Source organism: Oryctolagus cuniculus, chromosome 8, assembly GCF_051225735.1.
Source record: "Oryctolagus cuniculus isolate XC-2025 breed Fujian yellow rabbit chromosome 8, ASM5122573v1, whole genome shotgun sequence".
Lineage (NCBI taxonomy): Eukaryota > Metazoa > Chordata > Mammalia > Lagomorpha > Leporidae > Oryctolagus > Oryctolagus cuniculus.
This window is the reverse complement of record NC_142874.1, coordinates 128,044,744-128,071,501: the sequence shown is the minus strand read 5'-3', so window position 1 is coordinate 128,071,501 and position 26,758 is coordinate 128,044,744. Positions and strand designations below refer to the sequence as shown.

Here is a 26,758-nt window from a genome sequence, read left to right as displayed (position 1 = left end):
TATTCTCATATCTAGAAAAACTGATGCTGAAATTCATATGGAAGCACAAGAGATTTCCAATAGCTAAAGCAATCTTATACAACTAAAACAAAGCTGGAGGCATCACAATACCAGATTTCAAGACACACTACAGGGCAGTGTAGTGTGTCAAAACAACCTGGTACTGGTACAAAAGCAGACAAATAGAATAATGAAACAGAATAGAAACTCCAGAAATTAATACATGCAACCATAACCAATTTATCTTTGACAAAGGAGCTGAAATCAATCCGTGGAGGAAGGATAGTCTCTTCAACAAATTTTGCTGGGAAAACAGGATCTCTACATGCAGAAGTATGAAACTAGAGCAGTATCTTACACCTTACACAGAAGTCCACTCAAAATGGATTGAAGGCCTAAATCTATGACCCAATACCATCAACTTACTAGAGAACACTGGGGAAACTCTCCAAAATATTGGAATAGGCAAAGACCTCTTGGAAAATGCCCCAGAAGCTCAGGCAATCAAAACCAAAATTGACAAATGGATTACATCAAGCAGAGAAGTTTCTGTACTATGAAAGAAACACTTAGCAAAGAGAAGAGGCAACTGGCAGAACCGGAAAAATTATTTGCAAACAATCAACTGATAAAGGGTTAACATCTAGAATATATAAAGAGCTCAAGAAACTCAACAACACAAACAATCTATTAAATTGTCAAAGGACTTGAATAGGCATTTTTAATAGAGGAAATTCAAATGGACAACAGACACTTTAAAAAATGCTCAGTGTGAGTAGGCATCAGAGAAATATAAATCAAAACCACAATGAGGTTTCACCTCACTCTAGTTAGAACAGCTCTAATATAGAAATCAACAAACAACAAAATGCTGGTGAGGATGTGGGGAATAAGGTACCCTAATCCACTACGGGTGGGAATGTAAACTGGTGCAGCCACTGTGGAAGAGAGAATGAAGCTACCTCAGAATATGGACATACCATATGATCCAGCCATCTCAATCTTGGAAATGTACCCAAACCAAAAGAAATCAGCACATGAAAGAGTCATCTATACTCCCATGTTCACTGCAGCTCAATTCACAATAGCTAAGATATGGAATCAACCCAGATGTCCATCAACTGTTGATTTAATAAAGAAATTATGGTATATTTACACTATGGAGTACTACTCAGTTGTTAAAAAAAAAATGAAATCCTGTCTTTTGCAACAAGATAGATGCAACTGGAAATTATACTTGGTGAAATAAGCCAGGCCCAAAAAGACAGATACCATGGATTTTCCCTGATCTGAAGTAATTGAAGTGTAATATATTGGAGTGAAATGGACATTTTGATATTTGATGATTGTTTACCATGTTGTCTCTTCTGTTGAGTAACAGTGTTTTCTTCTTCATACTATTTCTTGAACTCTTTTATTTAGTGTGGTGTTAACTTTATGATCATTAAGTAAACTGAAAGTAGATCTTTGTAAAAATTAAGAGTGGGAATGGAGAGAGGGAAGAGAAAGAAGGGTTGGAGCATGTGTGGGAGGGAGGATAGGATGGGAAATATCACTGTGTTCCGAAATCTGTATATATATGAAATACATGAAACTTGTACAACTTATAATGAAAAAAAATTTAAAATAATAAAATGTAAAAATAAAAAAAATTTGGCTTATAAGGGAAGGAAAATTAAGTATTTATTAGCCTTTTCAATGCCAGAAATAGTCTAGAAAAATTAATCTGTGTGCCAAGGATTTTTTTGTAATCTACTAAAACAGATTTTTAGATTCAAATGACATTGGTAAACTCCTGTCAGCATACAAGAAGTCAAGGGTTATTGTCCCCCTGAGCCCTCATTAAGTACTACGGTTTCGAAGCTCTTTGTCCACTAAGAATTCAAGTATGGAGAGTTTAGTCCCAGGTCTGGTGATATAAGAGGTGATATAACCTTTAAGAGTCAGAGTCTAGTGGGAAGAAGTTAGGTCATCAGGGACATGACCCTCAGAAGGGAATAATGCTGGTACCTTGAGTGAGTTAGCTCACACAAAAGTGAGTTGTCATAAAAAGAGAAAGACTGGCTCCTCCCTAGTCTCTGGCTTCCTGTCCCACACATGACTGGCCCTCCCACACATGCTCCCATTCATGATACTATCTGCCATGTTGAGATTCTGCCAAGGGGATCCCTTCTAGAGGGCAAACAGATGGACCTACCCAATCTTGGACTTCCAGTCTTCTAATCTGTGAATTCCATAAACCTTTCCATAAACCTTTCTTTCTTTATAAAGTATCCAGCTTTAGGTATTTTATTATACCAACAAAATACATACATACATATATATGTGTGTGTGTATACATACATACATATATATATATATATATATATATAAAATGAATCTACAAGATAACAACTTTCAGACACGTAAAATGAATGGGGAGATACTGACATAAAGGTTAGAGATCCATAAACCAACAGCTAACTATAGTGTTAACATTTAATGAGTCTTAATAATAAAGACTCTTAATGAGATGGTATGAATGCTTATATTCTCAGACAATGTAGGTATAGAACAATTATTTAAAAATGGAAAGAAGAGAGAAAGCAAAAGCATTATAATGCTAATGACTGTAATTATATTGCTTTTAGTATCAGAATTCCCACTCTGAGACAACTGAATGTGCAGTATTAGATTGAACAAATGAACAACAATGAATCCTATTAGTCTCCATGCCCTTGAGTACCAGTATCCTATGTGAGAAACAAAGGGCATACAGATGCAATAAGAAAAATCCCTGTAGTCTTGAATTTGAATGGGAATAACAAGATCAATCTGAACTTGGGTTAGGTGGTCATCAATGCAAAGAAGAAAAAAAAATATAGAATCAAGGATAGAAAATGGAACTACTCTTTAAATAAGGGGATCTAGGAAGATTACCCTTAAAAAGAGACTGAATGATGTGAGGTCATAGGCCAGGTCACACCCAGAACACAGCAATCTCAGGAAGGTAAAACCACCCTGAAGCATAATATTGGGCACTTTCATCTCAAAGCCATATTTCTATGCCTCAAACTGCAGTGCACTAGACCACTATGTCACTTATAGACATAGCTGACATTCATTAAGACAAAAGAAATCACTCAGAGACTACTCCTAGGCTCACCTATAACCAAAGCTAAAGCAACAAGCCAAGTAACATCCTGCATTCTAGCTAAACCATAAACTGTTTTCCAATAAAACCTACTCCATAAAAAAGAAGAAGCAAAAACACCAGATGGGAAGATGTCACTGTAGGGACACAGAAGATACCAAGAAGCAAGTTAACAAGATGTCTCAAAAAGAACACACTACTCCTACAGAATTAGATCCTGAACTGAAGGAAATCTATGAAATTACAGATATAGAATTCAAAATAATGATTATAAAAAATTCAATGGGCTACAAGACAATACAGATAGATTAAAGAAAGGAGGAAATTGATGAATGACATGAATGAAAATATTACTAAGGACATAGAACCCATTAAGAATAACCAAACATAAATTTTTGAGGTGAAATTTTCGATCAGTGAGATAAAACATAATTGACAGATTTAACAGCAGAATAGACCAAGTGAAGGAAAGAATTTCTTCATCACTGAAAAGCATTTTAAAATAATCCAATCAGACAAAAATACAAAGAAAGGAATTAAAATGAATAAAGTCTATGTGAGATATGGGATATCATTAAATCACCAAATATTCATATTATAGGTATTCCTGAAGGAGAAGAAAAGGAAAAAGGCATTGAGAACCTGCTTAATGAAATAAAAGTTGAAAATTTTCCAGGTCTTGAAAGACACATGGACGTCCATATACAAGAAACTCAAAGAACTCCAAGCAGACTCAACCAAAAAAGGTCTTTTCCCAGCACACTGTCATCAAATTGTCAAAAGTTAAAGGACAGAATCCTAGAGACAGTAAGAAAAAAAAGTGTCAAGTTAAATACAAATGAAAAACTATTAGATTATAATCAGATTTCTTTTTTTAAAAAAAATGTACTTATTTCATTATTTAAAAGGCAGAGTTACAGGAGGCAGAGGGCAGGAGGAGGGGGAGAGAGAGAGAGAGAATATGAATGAGAGAGAGGTCCTCCTTCCACCGGTTCACTCCCCAAATGGCTGCAGCAGCCAGAGCTGTGCTGATCTGAAGCAAGAAGCCAGGAGTCTCCTCCAGGTTTCCCATGTGGGTGCAGGGGCCCAAGGACCTGGGTCATCCTCAAATGCTTTCCCAGGCCACAGCAGAGAGCTATATTGGAAGTATAGCAGCTTGAACTGGAACTGGCACCCACACGGGATGCTTGCACTGCAGGGAGCAACCTCAACAGCTACGCCACAGTGTCAGCCCCAGATTTCTTTTTTTAAAGATTTATTTTACTTACCTGAAATGCAGAGAGAGAGAGAGAGAGAGGGAGAGAGAGAGGTAAATCATGGCGGGAGCTGGGCGATACCAAAGCCAAGAGTCAGGAGTTTCCTCTGGGTCTCCAATAGGGGTGCAGGAACCCAAGCGCTTGGACCATCCTTTACTACTTTCCCAGGAGCATTATCAGACAGATGGATCTGAAGTGGAGCAGCCAAGACACAAACTGGTGCCTTAACGGATGCTGGTGCATCAGGCAGCAGCTTAGCACTCTATAACCAGAGTGCTGGCCCAACAGCAGACTTCTCAGTGGAAATCCTACAAGTTAGAAGACAGTGGAATAATGTATTAAAGTTAACAGAAAAAAACTTCAAACCAAAAATATTGTATCCAGCAAAGTTATCCATTAATTTGAAGGGGAAATAAAACATTTTCCAGATAACCCAAAACTGTGAGAATTTACCACCACCAGACCAAGCCTTACAAGCAATTCTGAAAGGCATCCTACATTAGATGAAAACATATAATACCACCAAATTCACTAACAGAGTAGGTAGACTCATTCTCCAATCAACAAAATGACAGGTCTTAGTTCTTTATCTATCAATACTAATCTTGAATATAAATGGATTAAATTTAACAACCAAAAGACTTAGGTTGACTAAATGGATTTTAAAAATCATGAACCTACTACATGCTGCCTATGAAAAACTCACTGCACGAAGATACACACCAACTGAAAGTGAAGGGTTGGAAAAAGCTATGACAGACAAATGGAAACCAACAGCAAGCAGGTGTAGCTATCCTGATATTAGATAAAACAGGATTTAAATAAAAAATTGTAAAAAGGAATAAGGAAAGACATTGTATTTTGATAAAAGCTTCAATTCATCAAGAAGACCTAATAATCATAAATACATATGCACCCGGCTGGCACCGCAGCTCACTAGGCTAATCCTCTGCCTGCAGCGCCGGCACACTGGGTTCTAGTCCCGGTTTGGGCACCAAATTCTGCCCCGGTTGCTCCTCTTTCAGTCCAGCTCTCTGCTGTGGCCCAGGAGTGCAGTAGAGGATGGCCCAGGTCCTTAGGCCATACACCCACATGGGAGACCAGGAGGAAGCACCTGGCTCCTGGCTTTGGATTAGCGCAACGCACCAGCTGTAGTGGCCATTGTGGGGGTGAACCAACAGAAAAAGGAAGACCTTTCTCTCTGTCTCTCTCACTTTCACTGTCTAACTCTGCCTGTCAAAATAAATAAATAAATAAATATGCACCCAACACAACTCCAGATACATACAGAAAATACTATTAGATCTAAAGAGAGAGACTCCAATACAATAACAGTGGGTGACTTCAACAAATCACTCTCATCAATGGAGATATCATTCAGACAAAAAATTAATAAAGAAACATCTGAGCTGAAACATACTTTCAAGTGAATGGACCTAACAGAAATTTATAGGACATTTTACCCAACAGCTATAGAATAAACATTCTCCTTATGAGCACATGGAATATTTTCTAGGATAGAACACACATTAGACCACAAGTCAAGTCTCAGCAAATTTAAAAACACTGAAATCATACCATGTATCTTCTCATACCATAAAGGAATAAAATAAAACTAGAAATCAAAAATAAGAATAACATTCATAAATACTTAGAAATTAAATGACATGCTACTGAATGATCAATGGGTCATTGAAGAAATTAAAAGGTAATCAAAAACTTTCTTGAAACATGTCAATGAAAACACAACATATCAAAATCTGTAGATACAGCAAAATCAGTATAAAGAATGTTTACATCGGCGCCGCAGCTCACTAGACTAATCCTCCGCATTGCGGCGCCGGCACACTGGGTTCTAGTCCCGGTCGGGGCGCTGGATTCTGTCCCAGTTGCCCCTCTTCCAGGCCAGCTCTCTGCTGTGGCCCGGGAGTGCAGTGGAGGATGGCCCAAGTGCTTGGGCCCTGCACGCCATGGGAGACCAGGATGAGCACCTGGCTCCTGCCATCGGATCAGCGTGGTGTGCCGGCCGCAGCGTGCCGGCCGCGGCAGCCATTGGAGGGTGAACCAACGGCAAAAGGAAGACCTTTCTCTCTGTCTCTCTCTCTCACTGTCCACTCTGCCTGTCAAAAAAAAAAAAAAAAAAGAATGTTTACAACATTAAGTCCTTACATTAAAAAAGAGAAATGTCTCAAATTAAAGATCTATTGATATATCTTGAAAACTTAGAAAACAAGAACAAACCAACCCCAAATCAGCAGGAGGCATGAAATAATAATGATCTGAGCAGAAATAAATGAAATTGAAACTATAAAACAAAAGATCAACAAAGCGAAAAATTGTTTTTTGAAAAGATAAACAAAATGGCTTAACTTAGCCAGACCAACAAAGAAAAACTCAAATAAATAAAATTATTGATGAAAAGAGACATTACAACCAACATCACTGAAAAACAAAGGGCAATAAGAAACTGCAAAGAAGAATTATATGCTAATAAACTGGAAAACCTTGAAAAGAATGCACAAATTCCTGGATTCATATAACCTACCAGGATTAAATCAAGAAAATATAGACAACCTAAACAGACCCAAAACAAGAAATATGATTGAAGCAGTAATCAAAAATCTTGCATCAAGGAAAAGTCTGAGACCTGATGGCTTTAATGCTGAATTCTACAAAACAAAGAGGAAGTTACTCCAATACTCTTCAAAGTATTCCAAAATATTGAACAGGATGGGACTCTAGCAAACTCTTTTTATGAAGCCAACATTACACTGATATCAAAATCAAACAAAGATATAACACAACAGGAAAACTGTGACCTATACCCTTAATGAACATAGATGTAAGCCTTCTTAATGAAACACTAGCAAGTTGAATCAAAAACATTAGAAAGGTCATATATAAATATTAAGTGTTATTTAATCCCAGAAGTGCAAGGATGGATCAACATTCACAAATCAGTAAACATCATAAATCACATCAATAGAATGAAGAACAAAAACCATGTGGTCATCTCGATAGACACAGATAAGCATTTGATAAGATTCAACATCCCTTCATGATAAAAACCCACCACAAATTAGGCACAGAAGGAACATTCCTCAAAGTTATAAAGACTATGTATCACAAACCAACAGCCAATGTCATACTGAATAGAGACAATCTGAAAACATTTCCCCTCAGATCTAGAGTAAGACAACAATGTCCACTATTATCACTGTTATTCAATATAGTCCTGGATGTTTTAGTGAGAGCAATTAGGGAAGAGAAAGAAATAAAGGGCATCATAATTAGGAAAGAGGAAGTCAAATTATCCATGTTTGCAGATGGCATGATGTTGTGCATGGAAAAACCTAAACACTTCACCAAAAAGCTGTTAGAATTGATAAACCAATTCAGTAAAGTTACAGGTTACAAAATAAACATACAAAAAATAGACTTTTGTATGCTAATAATTAACTCAAAAAAAGAGAAATCAAGAAAGACACCTCATTCACAATAGCCACAAAAAAAGCAAGTGTTTAGGAATAAGTTTAACCAAAGTTGTGAAATATCTCTACAGTGAAAACTGTCAAACACTGATGGAAGACACCATTAAGGACAAAAAGAAATGGAAAGATATTCCTTGCTCATGGATCAGAAGAATCAATATCATTAGAATGTCTATATTACTTAGGGTAATCTACAGAGTCAATACAATCCAGATCAAAATATCAATGAGATTATTTAGAGAATTAGAAAAACCAATCCTAAAATTCATATTGAATCAAAAAAAGAACCAGAATAGCCAACGCAATACTGAACAAGAGAAATCAAGATAGAGGCATCATAATACCTGACTTCAAAACATACTACAAAGCTAAAGTAATTAAAACAGCATGGTACTGGCATAAAAATCAATATATCAATCAATGGAACATAATAGAGAGCCCAGAAATTAATCCACATATATAAGCCAACTAATTATTTTTATTTATTTATTTTTTTGACAGGCAGAGTGGACAGTGAGAGAGAGAGACAGAGAGAAAGGTCTTCCTTTGCCGTTGGTTCACCCTCCTATGGCTGCCGCGGCCGGCACGCTGCGGCCGGCACACCGCGCTGATCCGATGGCAGGAGCCAGGTGCTCATCCTGGTCTCCCATGGCGTGCAGGGCCCAAGCACTTGGGCCATCCTCCACTGCACTCCCGGGCCACAGCAGAGAGCTGGCCTGGAAGAGGGGCAACCAGGACAGAATCCGGCTCCCCGAGCGGGACTAGAACCCAGTGTGCTGGTGGTGCAAGAGGGAGGATTAGTCTAGTGAGCCGTGGCACTGGCTAAGCCAACTAATTTTTGACAAAAGTGCTCAGATCATTCAGTGGAGTAAGGATAGTATCTTCAACAAATGGTGCTGGCAAAACTAGATGTATATACGTAGAATAAAATAGATCCATACCTCTTACCATATATAAAAATCAACTCCAGATGGATCAAAGACCTAAATTTAAGACCTGAGACTATGAAGTTGCTAGGAGAAAATGTAGGGGAAACACACCAAGACATTGGTGAAGGGAACAACTTCTTGGAAAGGACCACCAAAGCACAGGCAACAAAAGCAAAACTAAACAAATGGGACTATATCAAACTCAGAAACTTTTGCACAGCAAAGGAGACAATCAACATAGTAAGAGACAGCCAACAGAATGGGAAAAAAATATTTGCAAACAACCTACCTGACAAATGATTAATATCCTGAATATATTAGCAACTTAACAAACTCAACAACAACAAAAATACAACCCAGCTGAGAAATGGGCAAAGGACGTCAATAGGCAGTTTTCAAAAGAAGAAATACAAGGGATAGGTGCTGTGGTGTAGTAGGCTGAGCCTCCCCTGCAGCGTTGGCATCACTCATGGGTGCTGGTTCGTGTCCCAGCTGCTCCTCTTCTGATCTAGCTCTCTGCTTATTGCCTGGGATAGCAGTAGAAGATGACTCAAATGCTTGGGCCCCTGCACCAACATGACAGAATTGTGGCCGTTTGGGGAATGAATCAGTTGACAGAAGACCTTTTTCTGTCTCACCCTCTCTCTGTCTATAATTCTGCCTCTCAAATAAATAAAATCTTAAAAAAAAAGAAGAAATACAAATGGCCAACAAATACATTAAAAAATGCTCAACATCACTAGCCATCAGGAAAATGCAAATTGAAACCAAAATATCACTTTACCCCTGTCAAGAGAGGCTAAAATCCAAAACACAGAGAGTAACAAATGATAGCAAGCATATGGACAAAGGGGAACACTTACACTGTTGGTGGGAATGTAAATTAGAGCAACTACTTTGGAAAACATTGTACAGATTACTTAAAAAACTAGAAGAGACTTGCAACATGATCCAGCAATCCCACTTCTGGGCATATACTCAAAAGACAAGAACAACTTGTAGAAAAGAGATACCTGCACCACCATGTTTATAGAAGCACTGTTCACAATAGCCAAAATTTGGAATCAAATGGTATATTTTTTTTCCAGCCTTTCACTTTCAGGGCCTCAGAATCAGCCCTTAAGGCATTCAGATATGGCTGACCAGCCCATGAGAGTATTTCAGGCATGGAAAGCCAAGACACCCTGGAAAAAAAAAAAAAAAAAAAAAAAAAAGGAAGACCTAAATGGAAGATCTCTGCAAGTGAGATCCCAGTGGAAAGAATGGGGCCATCAAAGAAGGAGGTACCTTTCTCTGAAGGGAGGAGAGAACTTCTACTTTGACTATGACTCTGTTGGAATAAGATCGAAGTCGGCTAACTCAAAAGGTTTCCACAGCCTTGGCAACTCATGACTAGAGCCTTGGGAGATTACTGACGCCATAAACAAGAGTGTCACATTGTTAAGTCAACAACAGGAGACACTGTGTACTTACTCCTCATGTGGGATCTCTGTCCTCAATGTGTTGTCCAATGTGAAGTAATGCTATAACTAGTACTGAAACAGTATTTTACACTTTGTGTTTCTGTTTGGGTGCAAACTGATGAAATCTTTACTTAATATATACTGAATCGATCTTCTGTCTATAAAGATAATTGAAAATGAATCTTGATGTGAATGAAATGGGAGAGGGAGCGGGAGATGGGAGGGGTGTGAGTGGGAGGGAAATTATGGGGGGGAGCCATTGTAATCCCTTAACTGTACTTTGAAAATTTATATTTACTAAATAAAAAATAAATTAAAAAACAAAAAAATATATGCATATATAATGGGATATTATTCAGCTGTAAAAAATTCTTAAAATTTTATCATTTGCATCAAAATGGATGTAATCGAAGGACATCATGTTGAGTGAAATAAGCCAGACACAGAAAGGCAGATACTGCATATTCTCACTTATATGTGGGAGCAAATGTAAAATAAAATAAAAAGATTGAGAAGATAAAAGAAACATCTGTGTGCCACAGTACTGTTGCAAATAAAGTTTTGGCAAACTTTGTTTTATATATTTTCAAGCACATTGTTAAGAATGATATATGATTAGGAGCTGGCACTGTGGCACAGCGGGTAAAGCTGCTGCCTGAAGTGTTGGCATCCCATATGGGCATTCATCAAGTCCTAGCTGCTCCACTTCCAATCCAGCTCTCTTCAATGGCCTGGGAAATCAGAAGATGTCCCAAGTGCTTGGGCCCTATACTCATGTGTGAGACCCCGAAGAAGTTCCTGGCTCCTGGCTTCAAATAGGCACAGATGTGGCTGTTGCATCCATCTGGGGAGTGAACCAGCAGATGAAAGATATCTCTCTCTCTCTCTCCCTCCCTTCCTCCCTCTCTCCCACTTTCCGTCTCTCTCTGCCTCTTTCCCTCTCTCCCTCTGCCTCTAATTCTGCTTTTCAAATAAATAAACAAATATTTTTTTAAAAATCTACAATTAAAAATTATTTTAAAATTTACTATTTGTGAGTGAAATTGACATCTCTTCACTTGAATATTATAGTCCTTGCCTATATTCTTGCTGAACTGTGATCCTTTTACTTTTTATTCGTTGAACTCTTTATTTTAGCACATTAAGTCTTTAATTGTAACGTAAATTAAAAATGTCATCTCCAAAAAGAAAAAACTAATGAAAAGATTGTTTTAGTTGAATTGAAATATTTGTCCATTTAAATATGACTGACCATCGATGTTTCCAAAATAAATACTACATATGCAAATGTCTGTACACACAAAATAGCCATCCTAAAAATAAATACACAGCTATTTTTCCTACTATGTTTCTGCAAACATATTACATAGCACTTTCTTGCCAAAACTTAAAATTCCAAGACTGCTCAACTTGGCAACACATATCAGAATGGAAACTGAAACAACTTGGTGAAGATAAGTATAGTCCTGCACAAGGATGACATGTGAATATACCAAATGTTCCTGTTCTTAAAAGTCATTGAATTATGGCTGGCACCGCAGCTCACTAGGCTAATCCTCCACCTGCAGCGCCAGTATCCCAGGTTCTAGTCCCGGTTGGGGCACCAGATTCTGTCCCGGTTGCTCCTCTTTCAGTCCAGCTCTCTGCTGTGGCCCAGGAAGGCAGTGGAGGATGGCTCCGGTCCTGGGAGATCAGGAGGAGGCAACTGGCTGCTCCTGGCTTTGCATTGGAGCGGCGCACCGGCCGTGGTGGCCACTTAGGGGGTGAACCAACGGAAGGAGGACCTTTCTCTCTGTCTCTCTCTCTCTCTCACTAACTCTGCCTGTCAAAAAAAAATAATAACTCATTGAATTGTACACTTAACAATGGGGGAATTTTATATGGTATAAATTTTTTCTCAACAAACCCATTAAAAAATCTTTTTCAGTCCTGGAGTCTAAGAAAACTTTCCTTTTCAAAAATTTATTTAAAAGTTTTCTTATGTATCTCTTTTTATTTGAAATGCAGAGCAAGAGAGAGATCTTCTGCTCACTGATTTACTCCCCCAAAGGCCTGCAACAGTCAGAGCTGAGCCGAGAACTCCATTCTAGTCTACCACATGGGTAATAGGAACCCAAGAACTTGAAGCACCATCTGCTGCCTCTCAGGGTACACACAAACAGGAAACTGGAGGAGAAGTAGAGGTTGGACTCAATAAAAAGCATTCTCATATGTGTTGTGGGTATCCCAAGTGGTGGCACAACCCATTGTGCCATAAGGCTCATTCCTGAAAAAAATCTTTTTTTTTCTGTGTTGATTTTCCAAACTGAGGAGTTTCCCCTAGGCCAATTATCTAACCTAGAAAAACCTCTACAATCTTTCAAAGAAACTATGCATAAAATCATGGGCATGTTTTCTTCTGTAAGAATCCACTCTGAGTATGGTAAGCAGAGAAGATCTGTGTCTAATTAGATAGGCAACCTTGTGTTATACACGCCAGAGCACCGAAGATGCAATCTTCCGTGGCTGCATGAGCTTTTATGTACAAGGAGAGCTGGAAATCATCTTCCCCTATTGCCTTTCTGCACTGCACAGGAAGAATGAAACCTAACACTTTCCTTGTTGAGTATAAAGAAAATAATAATTTATATTGTAAGTTTCCCTGACTAAAAGTATGTTACATTTTAAACATTACTGTCATCATTTAGAAAAAACTGGGCATATCCTCATGAAGAAATACATTATATACAGATGCCTGAGACCAATTTGTTGAACTTGGTAAAAACAATAGTTGTTTTACACACCCTTTCAGTTACTATGGTTACATTAAATAACATCTGTCCCCTACAGCATAGTTCAAATTGCAGATACCAGGATACATAAACTTTAAGTGATTACAAAGACAAAGTTGGCTATGACTCCAGCCCACATTATCATTACATACATAACAGGTACACATGAGAATCAGCCACGAATTACATCATTTCTTTCAAGGTCTTTTGGTGATTAGCCCCTGTGCCCCTGTTACTCATGAACAAACAACAAAACCGGTGGTTATGTTGCCTCCTGATCCCCAATGACAGACAATTTAGGCAAAATAATTTAACTTCCACAGCATCACTACTGGTTGATAATATTCCAGGTGATTTTGTTGGGTAACTTGAATGAAATGTGCTTATACTGCCAAACAGCACCTCACTAACCCAACCACTAGGCCCAGAAGTGATTTCAACTGTAAAAGGCTGGTTTCATAGATGAATTTTCAGACAGGATATCGATGCTCCAGCTAAAGAACACACCATTTCTTTAGCGGAATTGGGACCATGCGACCAAGAACATCCAAGCATGATGGCAGGAAGTAAAATGCATGCAGCTGGGCAGAAGCAACATCAGGATTTGCATGTAAATGGAGTTACAGGTGAAATAGCTGACTAGCATCTGGACACTGCCACTAACAGAGAGACTGCAGATAGACAGACAGAGGAACTTACTGAGGGGGAACTTACCAGACTAAGAAGTGATACTAGCAAGAAACTCCACATTAAAGGAACTCCCAGAGATATTTTACAACACTGAAAATCAAAGTATAAAGACTTAGGAACTGATCCAAACTTAGCAAAAAAATAAAAATTTTCCAACCCATAGAAAAATGCCCACTCCATATCAAAAATCTTTATGACAAAAAGAAGCCCTGCTTACACTATTCTTGATAATATTTACCAAAAATATACAAACAAAAAAAAAAAAAACCTTGCAAAGGTTATAGAACAACTGTAATTTTTCGCAGTGACTGCTAAGGTCACTTTCACCATTGCAGCCAGCACAATTCTGTTTTATGATCTTGCACTACTGTGGAAACTCTAGGCGACCTGCATATCCTTCAGAAGTGCTTCATATTCAGAAGCAGGCATTTTTCTTCAGACTGTTATCTATTCAAAGCTAACACGCATCATCAAGATACCTGAGCATTCTCCTAGATTTTGGAAGTCGAGGAAATAAACAGAGAAGTCACTGCTCAACATGCAGATGTGTTCTTCTGCTGGAGAACTCTTGGCCTGTCCTCAAAACCCTTCCTCCAAATCTGACCAAATAAGGTTAATTAAACTTTCCCAGGTTTCACTTGGGTATGCACTTTGTGCACCCTGTCCTATGCAGATTTAATGGGGCTTGACATAATTTTCTTCTTTACCCAGAGCTAATTTAGCTACCATAATATATTAGTGTGAAATGACACTGTTTGTAAAGGTTATTTACCTGCCAAGTTTACCATTCTGGTAGTCCAAAACAACTCTCTCCAAAAACATTCCACAACTCTTTGGTGCATAATTCTAAAATGTTCTGATAAAAATAGTGAGCAGAAATGTTCTGCAGTTAGCTGAGTTTAAATGAAGATCAAGTGGCTTTTTCAAAAGATTAAAGGAACATCTTGAGAATGGTAGTATTTTGAACTTTGGAGTAAGCTGGAAATACTTAAGGAAAATTTCCAAAAGATTTTTGTTTGTTGATCAATGACGTTTTAAGGACCTCTTCCTCAACATCAAGTATCATTGTTAGAAATTTCTTCCAGGGGCCGTTGCCATGGCATAGCAGGTAAAGCCGCCGCCAGCAGTGCTGCCATCCCATATGGGCGCAGGTTCCAGTCCCAGCTGCTCCACTTCCAATACAGCTCTCTGCTATGGCCTGGAAAAGCAGTAGAAGATGGTCCAAATCCGTGGGCCCCAGCACCTGTATGAGAGACCCAGAAGAAGCTCCTGGCTCCTGGCTTCAGATCAGCGCATCTCTGGCCATTGAGGCCATCAGGGGAGTGAATCAGCAGATGGAAGACCTCTGTCTCTCTCTCTCTCTGCCTCTCCTTCTCTCTCTGTCAAACTCTCACTTTCAAATAAATAAATAAATCTTTATTAAAAAAAGAAATTTCTTCTGGTATTAAGCATTCACTTCCAAAAACTACATGATAGTTCAAATGCAATGAATTTACGGTAGAAGTAGTAATGAGACTAAATTTTTATTGTGTTTTATAATTTAAGCATTCCAATTTTATTTCCTCACACTAGCTAAAAATAGTTTGCTTATGTTTGTGGCTAACATGTAGCGACCACTAGAATTAGAAATTCCCATCTATATATGCAAAAGGGTAGGGGATCATTTTTTTACTCTCATCCAGCCACTTGAGATCACCTATCTTATAACAACTGTCTTCCATGTGAGACCAAAGAAGACCATATGATTCAGTCTTCCTCAGCACACAACTGTTCTAATACAACCCAACTAGAATAATGAGTAGAAGTGATAAATATTCAGTATGGGGTGTGTGTGTGTTTGGAGTTATAGTTTCAAATCAAGTACACAGCGGAGTCTGTCAGTGTCACGTTTCTGTGTTGATTCTTACCACTGCACTGTTTTAGGAAGACATATTGGAGAACTGGTTGAAAATATTTTTTTTTTTCTGATGCAGGAGGAAGTGGATGAAAGTAAATGATCAAACAGATATACATGGCTCTGCTCCACAACAGCAAATGAAAATGACAGATACATTCATAAGCAAACAAATTACTTGTGGCTGTTTTACTTTATTTATTGGTTCTCTTGTTTTCCAAACTCAGTGCTTGCATAAATATTCCTGATTTAGATTCCAAACTCAAGGCCAGGGGAAGGGGAAAGGACTATTTTTACTGCATATCTATTTATTCCCCGCCAACTTCCAAAAGAAACTAAGACAACTTCTATATTTTTTTTAAAGATTTACTTATTTATTTTGAAAGTCTAGGTTACAGAGAGAGAGGGCGAGACAGAGATCTTTCATCCACTGATTCATTCCCCAGATGTCCACAATGGCCAGCACTAGGCCAGCACTGGGTCAGGCTGAAGTCAGGAGCCAGGAGCCAGGAGCTTCCTCCAGGTCTTCCACATGACTGGCAGGGGCACAAACACCTGGGCCATCTTCTACTGCTCTTCTCAGGTCATTAGCAGAGAACTAGATTGGAAGTGGAGCAGCCAGAACACAAACAAGTGTCCATATGAAATGCTAGTGTTGTAGGCAGTGGTTTTACCTGCCACACCACAATGCTGGTCCCAACTTCTTTTGTTTAAGTACTTTCCATACCAAGATATCAACTACAATTTGAAGTGATGTACAAGTAAATAAATTTGACTAATTTGTGTTAAAGATGATCCATAAATTAATGAGGTAATAAGGTTTGTCTGCAAAATTTTTCTAACTCAACATCATGTCATAATATGAAGAAAATTTCCTTTGGTAATTGTCTTCAAAAACATTTCTTAAGCACAGGTATGTATGTGTTATGTAGAAGAATTTATTGAACTGTTTTCAAACTGTTCTCATTCATATTTCTAAGTTTGAGTGTTTCAAATAACAATATGACATGTCTTTTTTCATGAACATTTGTACATATCTGTTTACTTCCCCATAATATTTTTGAATGAATCTAAATCAAAGAATATGAAAATATCAAAGCAATGGGCTATATACTGCCAAAACTGTCTTCTAAATATTTTGCCAGTTTACACTCACATTAGCAGTATTTGAGTATGCCAACATTGCTTGTGATTTTTTTTATATCTTTGACAATTCGAAAGAAGGGAATAGCATTTGTTTGATATTTTAGTTGTATTTCTTTTATTACTGAAAAGAATTCATCTTGTTGTCATAGATTCTTTGACCAAAAACAATTTTATATTCATTAATAAGTTGATTTAAAGGAAAATATTAAAGAATCTTTATCAAGACCATACAGAGGGCTTAAACTTTGGCAAAGCTTAGATCACAGGTGATGTGCATAGATTTGTTTTTCTGAATCAAAATCAAACAGAATACAAAATTTTAGGTCATGTTTGGTACTGGCAAATTAAAAGAAATGTATATATTAATTCTCATAAAATATTAAAAGTCTCTTCAATTGGCTAAAGAAACAGCTCAGAGTTTTAAAAAATTTCTTTGGCACCAATAGCAGAACATTTTAATTAGTCAACGTTAAGTGACACAGAAACATATGGAAACGGCAGTAACCCGGTTGCAGGATGATTGAGCAGTTATGGATGAAACAAGTTAAAGAGGATAATCAACAGTAATGTTAATTTTTTTTAGCATTAATGGCTCAGTCATACAAAGCTTCATGGCTTCCAGGTGTCCACCCAGATGCCACACATTAAAATGGTCCTTAGGTGCACACTGAGTTACTCATGCAGGGCATAAAGTGGCAAGCGGCATGGAGAATTGTTCTCAGAATGAAGGCACCAATGAGACTTTCTTCAGTTTCCAAATCTTTGATACTCATAAGGATTTGCCCCTGTTCCAACTTTAGATTTGTTTTAATTTGAAAACTCATTAAGTATGAGAAAATCTGTTTTCTAGGAACCAATTTTGCATGTGTATTCCACAACTTTCTTCAAACCCATGTACCATAACTACTGCAACATAATACAGCAATTTATTATACACACACACACACACACACACACAAACTCCACAATGCAAATCACAGTTGCTCACCATTGAAAACTATAAACATTAAATAGCTAATATGAAGCTGATTGGGTTACAGGTTTGTCCTCCATAAACCAGCCTTCAAAATAAGGATTCAAATGTAGGTCAAAACACAAGAATTTGAGTTTATTGGCCTGAAGAGTCTCATTGCACAAATATTGCTTTCTTTCATTATGCACCAAACAGAGGAGCTATTTCAACACATATTTAGCACCATGGGAAATATCCATAATCATCTGAATACATTTCAAATTGAGCATCTAAAAGAGGTGGAATTGATCAAATACTTTTTGACTTGCAGATATCTGCTAACAAATACACTTTTGCCTAAATATTCAGAAATGGCTTATTTCTGACCAATTTCTAAAAGTGAATGACGAGTAACAAACGAGGACCACAGAGGGAAAATCTTTTTTTAAAATAACATACAGTGGAAATTTAGACTAAAATGCATGTGTGTTAAGATTTTCATTAAGGTACAATGCCCTTGTCCAATTCCAGATTCACAAATAGACAACACTGATAGTATTATTCATAGCATGTTAGAGAAAGATAGGGTGATGTCATTTTTGTTTATACTACTTAATTTCCTACACTGGATATTTGTATTAGACATTATTAGCACTTACTCATTTTTGCTTATATTTCTTTAAAAAACTGATTGGTTCATGTCTTATGGTGCAGTCCACCAATCCACCTTTTAGGATGCAGCACCATACATCCAAGTACCTGGGCTAGTGTTCTGCCTTTGCTTCCAACCAAGCTTCCTGCCATTGTGCCCATGAGGTGCTGGGTGTTAGCCAAATTGCTTAGGTTCCTGCCATCTACATGGAAAGCTGAGTGTAGTTCTAGGCTCTCTGCTTCATCCTGGCCCAACTCTAGTTGTTGCAGGCACTTGGGAAGTAAATCAGCAGATGGAAAATCAAGCTCTCTTTCTCCATCACTTTCTCTCTCTCTCTCTCTCTCTCTCTCTCTCTCTCCCTCCCCCTTCCTCTCTCTCTCTCTTCCCCCATCTCTCTCTCTCCTTTCCTCTCCCTCCCTCCCTCCCTCTTTCCCTCTCTTTCTCTCTCTCTCTCTCTTCCCCCATCTCTCTCTCTCTCTCTCCTTTTCTCTCTCTCCCTCCCCCTTTCTCCCTCCTTGTTTGACCCTCTGCCTTTCAAATAAATACATATATTTTTAAAAAATCTTAAATCCTCAAACACTGCATTGTTTAGTTTATTCTCCACATCAGAATGGGTTACATGACACCTTTGCTGCCTTAAAATAAATCCCAAATGTCCACAGCTATCTCTTCATTCTTATGAACTAACAATCTCTTCAGTTTGCCATTCTCAGACCTGTTGGCCTTCTTTCTGCATATTAAACATAGTCCTGCTTTGGGGCCCAGGGCCCTGCCTTGTACTTGCAACCAAAATATTCTCCCATTAGACCTTCACATGATCGACATTGAGTTGTAATTAGTCCTTAGCCCCTTGGAAAAGTTATCTTTTACCATTCTCTCTAAAGAAGATTCCTTCTTCCATTACTAATTTCTTTTTATCACACTATTCTCTTTCATTTTCCCACAGTGATTATACCTATGAAATTACTACTTGCATCTCTATTGGATTGAATTTTATTGATATTCTCACTTAATTAGAAATAGTGGTTTTTATGAGACTCTTAGTCTATGTGGATATTCTGCATATATTTTATCTGTTACTATTTCTCAGGTGACAATGAAATCTTTTTCTATAATGCCATAGAATGTATGCTGCTTTGAACTTACAGAGTATAGGGTCCATGTGGTAGAAACGATTTCCCAATGGATGCTAGCTGTCTTAGCTTTTGAAAACCAGAGCAATGTGCGTATTATCAATAATTCACATCCTAATTCAAAAGAAGCAAAAGGAAATAGAAAGGATAATCAATGGAACACAGCCCACTGGAATGATGAACAGAAATGAATATCGACATGGGAAGAAGGCCTGGTCTAGGAAACTAACAAATGTATATATCTTTAGGTCCAGGAGGGAAACCAGTCTTTCAGAATAAAGAAGCATCTGCAGTCAGAGATATTTACATTGCTAGAGATAACTTAGGATGGTGGAGGAAGGAGGAACATGAGAAATTAAGGGAGTCCTAGGGATGGAAATTGAAGAAAGAAATTCAAGAAAAAGGACTTGAAATGCATTTGCCACATGATTGTTGCAAATAAAATTTTAGATTCAACACTTACTTTGACTATTTAGGGGTATGATGTTCACGTTAAAGGATTACTTTTACATTAATTAATAATATTTCTATCTTTCTAAATCATAAGTCAAATTAAACTTGAAGCTAATATCGCATTCAAATTGTTTGAGCATTCACTTTCTTTTCACAATGATAATTAATGTTAAGATACTTTCTAATTTTTCAAAAATTATTATTCCTTCTATAACAAAGGTTCTCCTATGTAAGATACTTCTCTTATAATCTTTTCATGTAAATGTCACATGGATTAAGTATGTTCAAATAAAAGTATATGCATTTGGGGCCTGCACTGTGGTATGGTGGATAAAGCTGCCTCCTGCAGGGCTAGCATCTCATATGGGCACTGGTTCGAATCCTGGCTGCTCCACTTCTGATCCAGCTCCCTGCTAATGTGCCTGGGAAAGCAGTAGAAGATGGCCCAAGTCCTTGGGCCCCTTCACCCCTTCTCCCTCTCCCTCACCCTCTCCCTTCCCCTCTCCTCCCCATCCCCTCTCCCTCTCCTTCTCCCTCTCTCTCTCCCTGCTTCTGCCTCTCTTTAATTCTACCATTCAAATAAATAATTTTTAAAAAAAGAACATGTGCCTTTGATTTCAAACATATATGGATTATGGATTGAGTCTCTTTAGGGGTCCTTAGTCAAACTTGTGCCACTGGAATTTGACAGAGACATGCTAGGAAATAGCCAGCATCCAATAAGCTCATTTGAAAATTAACCTTACTTAAAGGGAAACCAAAGACTTGTCTGTTACCACATTTTGTCTCACAGTAATACTTAACACTGCTATCTATTGAACTTCAAGGTACAGTGAGCTGTAGAGAATTAAATAACCCTCCTCATGTTATTGGAGTTACTAGTCACGGGATGTCCAACCGGAAGCTGGCATCCTGCTTCTTCAACAGGTGCTTTTAGACATGCCTAAGCTTTGTGGGTATATCATTAGCAAGCTTCATTTACTACAAACACATCATTTTTGTCAAAAATTCAATTTTATTGGAAGTTTAAAACAGACTCAAAGGAAAAACTTGCAAAGTCTTTTTGTTTCAGTATAATTGAAATCAAATGCTAGAGACCAAAGTTTAGAGTGACATCAGTGACAATATACATAATCCTAAATAATTTGTTCATCCTCTACATTTGACCATCAGAGTAATAAGAAATACTTTAAAGTCAAAATATGGTTATTTCTTTTTAATAACACATAGTAAACATAATACTCATACAGGAAACTGCATGTAAAGTCTACAGTTAAATCAAATTCAACATGTGTATAAAACAGAATAATCAATGTAATGAATGTCCCCCTCACTGCTAAAATACTTCCAATATCCATGATCCTTGGTAGTCTTCTATCCTGCCAATGCTGGTCCCATTTTTATTTCTAAACAAAAGCTGGTAGACTTTATGCCATGAAATATTTGTTTGTATTTTATAGAACTTTATATAAATTAGAAACCTACCATGTACTCTTTTTTTCTTAATTCTGCATGTTTGAGATTCATCTATATAATTGCAAACATAAATAATTTATATTTTTATTGCTGAGAAGTCTGTTATATGGAAACACCACAACTTGTTTAAGCATTCACCTGTGATGGATATATGGTCTGCTTAGAATTTTTGGATATTACAAGTTTCTGCAGGCATTTGTGTAAGATTTGCTCTTAGATTTTATTCTAAAATCTCGAGTTTCACATTTGACATTAAGGTGTATGATATAATTTTATTTAAATTTATATATAATGAGGAACATGGATTATACTGCTTTCTTTATACATAGTTACCTAAATACTTCATTGTCTGTACAGATATATGCCTCTATTTATTTTGAGTAAATATTTATGGGTATTGTTCTCAATCATATTATAAGGTACAAGTTCAACTTTTATGAAATGCCAAGCTGACTTCCAAAGTGTCTATCCCATTTACCAATATCACCAGCAACATATAAGGGTTCCTGTTCCTCCTTGTCCTTGCTAATACTTGATATGATTTTTCAATTTTAGCCATTTATGGGGGTATCTCATTGAGAGTTTAATTTCTGTTTCTCCAATTATAATGCTAGGTATCTATACATGGCTTGCTTACTATATGTGTACATCTTCTTTGTTAAAATATCTGTTCAAACCATTGGTTCATACTTTTAATGAGTTGTTGTACTTATTAAGTATAGGAGTTTTTTTTAATGTAATCTTGATACAAGTCCTTTATCAGATACAAGATTATTAAACATTTCCTCCAAGTCTGTAAATGGTCGCTTCATTCTCTTAACAACACCTTTCAAAGAATAAATGGTTTTAATTTTTATCAAGCATACTTTTACTGGCACAGACTGTTATGTTACACCCAAGAAATTCTTGGGGCCAGCACTGTGGCAGACTAAGACATCGCCGGTGATGCCAGCATCCCATATGAGTACCAATTTGAGTCCAGGCTGCTCTACCTCCCATTCAGCTCCCTACCAATGTTCCTGCAAAAAAAACAGAAGATGGTCCAAATACTTGGGCCCCTCAACACATGTGGGAGCCGCAGATGGAGTTCTGGGTTCCTGGCTTCAACCTGGTCCAGCCTTGGTCATTGCTCCCATTTGACAAATGACTAGCAGATGGAAGATAAATCTCTCTCTCTCTCTCTCTCTCTCTCTCTCTCTGTATGCGTGTATGTGTGTAACTCTTTGAAATAAATAAATAAATCTTAAAAAGAATATTGTTGATTAAATTAAAATCACAATGATCTTCCCTTGTATTTTCTTCTGGAGTTTTTGAGTTTTATAATGTACATTAATGTGTATGATCCAATTTCCTTTGAATTTTATGCATAGTATGAGTATGGATAAAAGTTACTTTTCTACATGTAGCTACTAAATGTTTCAGTATAATTTGATGAAAACACTATCATTACCTAACAAACTGCTTTGTCAGAAATTAGTTGAACACTTAAGTATACATTGATTCCTGAAATCTCTCCTCTGTTATTTTCATTTTCCTATCTTTATAACAAGGTCATACTGTCTTGATTAATGTAGCTTTACAGTGAGTACTGAAATTAGATGGTATTATCCCTCCAACTTTGCTATCTTATTTCAAGGTTGTTTTGATGTTCTATATTCTTTGTATTCTCTTAGGATTTTAGAATCAGTTTCTCAAGTGTTAGCCCTTCAAACAATGGCTTCTGGGATTCTGATTGGGATTGTGTCAAACCTAAATATCAATTTGAGGAACCCCAAAATCACAAACCAAAGCAAAAGTAGACAAAATGGACTATAATATTACCAAACTAAGAAATTTAAGCAAAGCTCGGGAAACAATCAGTAGAGTGCAAAAACAACCCACAGAATGAGAAAAAATATTTGGAAACATTGCATCTAATAAAGGGTTAATATCCAAAACATAGAAACTGCTTAAAAATGTCAACAACAAAGCAAATAATCTAGCCAGTGCCACGGCTCAATAGGCTAATCCTCTGCCTGCAGCACCAACATCCCGGGTTCTAGTCTTGGTTGGGGCACCAGATTCTGTCCCGGTTGCCCCTCTTCCAGTCCAGCTCTCTGCTGTGGCCTGGGAGTGCAGTGGAGGATGGCCCAAGTGCTTGGGCCCTCCACCCGCACTGGAGACCAGGAGAAGCACCTGTCTCCTGGAATCGGATCAGCGCGGTGGGCTGGCAGCAGCGGCCATTGGGGGGTGAACCAACGGAAAAAAGAAGACCTTTCTCTCTGTCTCTCTCTCTCACTGTCCACTCTGCCTGTCAAAAAAAAAAAAAAAAAAAAAGAAAGAATGAAAGAAAAATAATCCAGTTAAGAAATGGGCAGAGTATCTGAATAGATATTTTTCTTTTTATTAAACTTTTATTTAGTAAATATAAAATTCCAAAGTACATCACGCTGAGTGAAATAAGCCAGTCTCAAAGGGACAAATATCATACGTTCTCCCTGATCGGTGACAACTAACCAAACACGAAAAAGGAAACCTGTTGAAGTGAAAGGGACACTGTGAGAAATAATGACTTGATCAGGGAAATGCAAATCAAAAGCACAATGAGGTTTCAATTCACCCCGGTTAGAATGACTCACATTCAGAAACAACAACAACAGATGCTGGCGAGGATGTGGGGGAAAAGGAACACTAATCCACTGTTGGTGGGAATGCAAACTGGTAAAGACACTATGGAAGTCAGTCTGGAGATTCCTCAGAAACATGAATATAACCCTACCATGCAACCCAGCCATCCCACTCCTTGGAATTTACCCAAAGGAAATTAAATTGGCAAACAAAAAAGCTGTCTGCACCTTAATGTTTATTGCAGCTCAATTCACAATAGCTAAGACCTGGAATCAACCCAAATGCCCATCAACAGTAGACTGGATAAAGAAATTATGGGACATTTACTCTATAGAATACTATACAGCAGGTGGCGGCGATGGCGGCGGGAGGTTCAGTTGTCGCCCGTTGGCCGTGCGGCGTTGCGCTCAGCGGCCGCCATTGCAGCTTGTTTCAGTTGCTTTTTAAAGATGGAAAGCTCATGGTGCAAATTGTTATTTCCAGTGCGGGGGCTGGAGGCCTGGCAGAATGGGTGCTGATGGGGCTACCGGGGGAGATTGAGGCTCGTTACAGCACCGTATTAGCTGGAAACCTCCTGGGAGACCTACATTACACCAGTGAGGGAATCCCCGTGCTGATCGTGGGGCATCATATCCTGTATGGGAAAATCATCCACCTGGAAAAACCTTTTGCAGTCCTTGTCAAACACACTCCAGGGGAGTACTGTGATGAGCTTGGCAGCGAGACTGGCACCTGGTACCTGGTGACAGCACTCATCAAAAACAAGATCCTTTTCAAAACCCGCCCTAAGCCCATTATCACCAACATCCCCAAGAAAGTATGAAAGAACCTCAGATTTTCCCCAGAGAGCGGCCAACTCCGTGGACTCGTGCTCCACTGCCACCTCGAGGACGGCTCGACAGCTCCTTTGGACCACAGGGGGGTCCTGTTCTGAACACAGGCCACCCACTGGGCATGAACTCGGATCCCTTTCTTATGGCGGGTGGTTCTCTCGGTGGAAATCTGGCCCCATTTCCAAGGAACCCATCTCCTTTTCCAGCTTCATCAGGCTCACTGGCTTCAAATCCAGCACCTTTCCAGGCCAGTGCTCGTGACCCAAGCATGGCTTCTTTTCCAAGAGGGATGAATCCTACTGGCACAGGTGCAGCTGCTTTCCCAAGGCCAGGTGGCCTATTGGGTCCTGGCCCAGGTCCAGCTCTGAATGCCAGAACAGGGTCCCTTCCAGGCCCTGGACCTCTGTCTAACCCCAGGTTAGGGAGTCTCCCAGGACCAGGTCCTTTGTCCAACCCAAGGCCAGGTGGTCTCCTAGGAGCGGGTCCTGACCCCAGAAGTGGTGGCCCCATGGGCCCTGGATCTGGACCCAATCTGAGAGCAGGTATCTTGTCCTCTGGGAATGGCCCTCCCAATCCTAGGCCAGTTGGGCTGGGCCCTGGGCCAAATGCCAATCTGAGATCGGGCTTTTTGGGTACAAACCCTGCCCCTAGGTCAGGTATGTTTCCAGGCCCAGGCCTTGGGCCCAATCCAAGGGTAGGTGGCCTGGGTCCAGGCCTTGGGCCCAACCCAAGGGCAAGTGGCTTGGGCCCAAGCCCAAATCTGGATGCAAGAACCAGTGGCTTCTTGGGTACTGGATCTGGTCTTAACTTAAGAATGACTGGACCTCAAGGACTAGATCTTGCCCCCATTCTGAGAGCAGTGGGTCTTTTAGGAGCAAACTCGGCTTCTCTTTCACAAGCATCTGGAAACATGGGCACAAGCTCATCTTCCATGGCAAGAGTTCCTGGCCCTACAGGTCCAAACGCAGGTCCTGGCTCTCTAGGAATTGGCCTTCCAGGGCCAAATCCATCACCTATGTCAAGGGCTCCTGGCCCCATATGCCCTAATTCAGCTCATTTCTCAAGGCCAGGTGGCCCCATGGGGGTAAATACCAATCCCTTTACAAGGGGGACAGGTTCGGGGTGGGGGGGGACTGAACCCGACTGTCTTTTCTCAGTCTTCTGGCACATTGGCTTCAAACCCAGCTACCTTTCAAAGGTCTGCTGGCCTCCAGGGCTCAACTTCAGCAATTTTCCCAAGAGCCTCTGGGCCACTAGGTCCCAACTCAGCTAACTTCCCAAGAGGCACTGGGCTGCAGGGTCCAAGTTCAGCTGCTTTCCCAAGATCTAGTGGCCCATTGGGCCCTGGTCAAATTGCTTTCTCCAGGTCAGCTGCTGGGCACCTGGGCTCTTCTCCAGCCGGCCCTATGGGTATCAACCCAGCTCCTTTTGCAAGGCCAGCTGGGACCTTGGGTTTAAATTCTGCTTCTTTTCCAAGGATGAATGGCCCTGTGAGCAAAAGCTTGGTCCCCTTTCCTAGAGTGGGGAGCCTCCCTGGCACAAACCCAGCTGCTTTCCCCCGACCAGGGGGTCCAATGACTGCAATGCACCCAAATGGAATGTTACCCCCTTAAATACCACTTTCCCTGCAGGACCACCTTGGTTTCCAGGCTCTGTGGTTCTGGACAGGGACTGTGTCTTAGGAAAAGGGTAGATAGGGAGCTGCTGTCAAGAACACAGCTGGGGCTCTACATTCCATGAGCCATTCTTTTTCCTCTCTTCTTGACTGAAGGTGAAATGTTATTTGTGGGGCATGGACTGAGGAATCATCCTTGCCTTGAGAGAAAGGAGCTGCAGCCTTCCAGAAGCCAGCTGTGCTTTTGTTGCACACTTTCTGCCC

The 26,758-nt window shown here is 39.1% G+C and overlaps 1 protein-coding gene across 1 annotated transcript; it reads left to right on the top strand.

The window, feature by feature from the left end:
- Positions 1 to 24,403: 24,403 nt before the first annotated feature.
- On the top strand, positions 24,404 to 25,010 carry LOC100345261 (chromosome transmission fidelity protein 8 homolog). The gene has a single exon (XM_051819774.3). The coding sequence runs from the start codon at positions 24,405 to 24,407 to the stop codon at positions 24,867 to 24,869; it is 465 nt and encodes a 154-aa protein (XP_051675734.2). The 5' UTR covers position 24,404; the 3' UTR covers positions 24,870 to 25,010.
- The last annotated feature ends 1,748 nt before the right edge of the window (positions 25,011 to 26,758 follow it).

Excerpts from the sequence above, each read along its gene's own strand:
- LOC100345261 (XM_051819774.3), top strand. The coding sequence starts at position 24,405 with ATGGCGGCGGGAGGTTCAGTTGTCGCCCGTTGGCCGTGCGGCGTTGCG.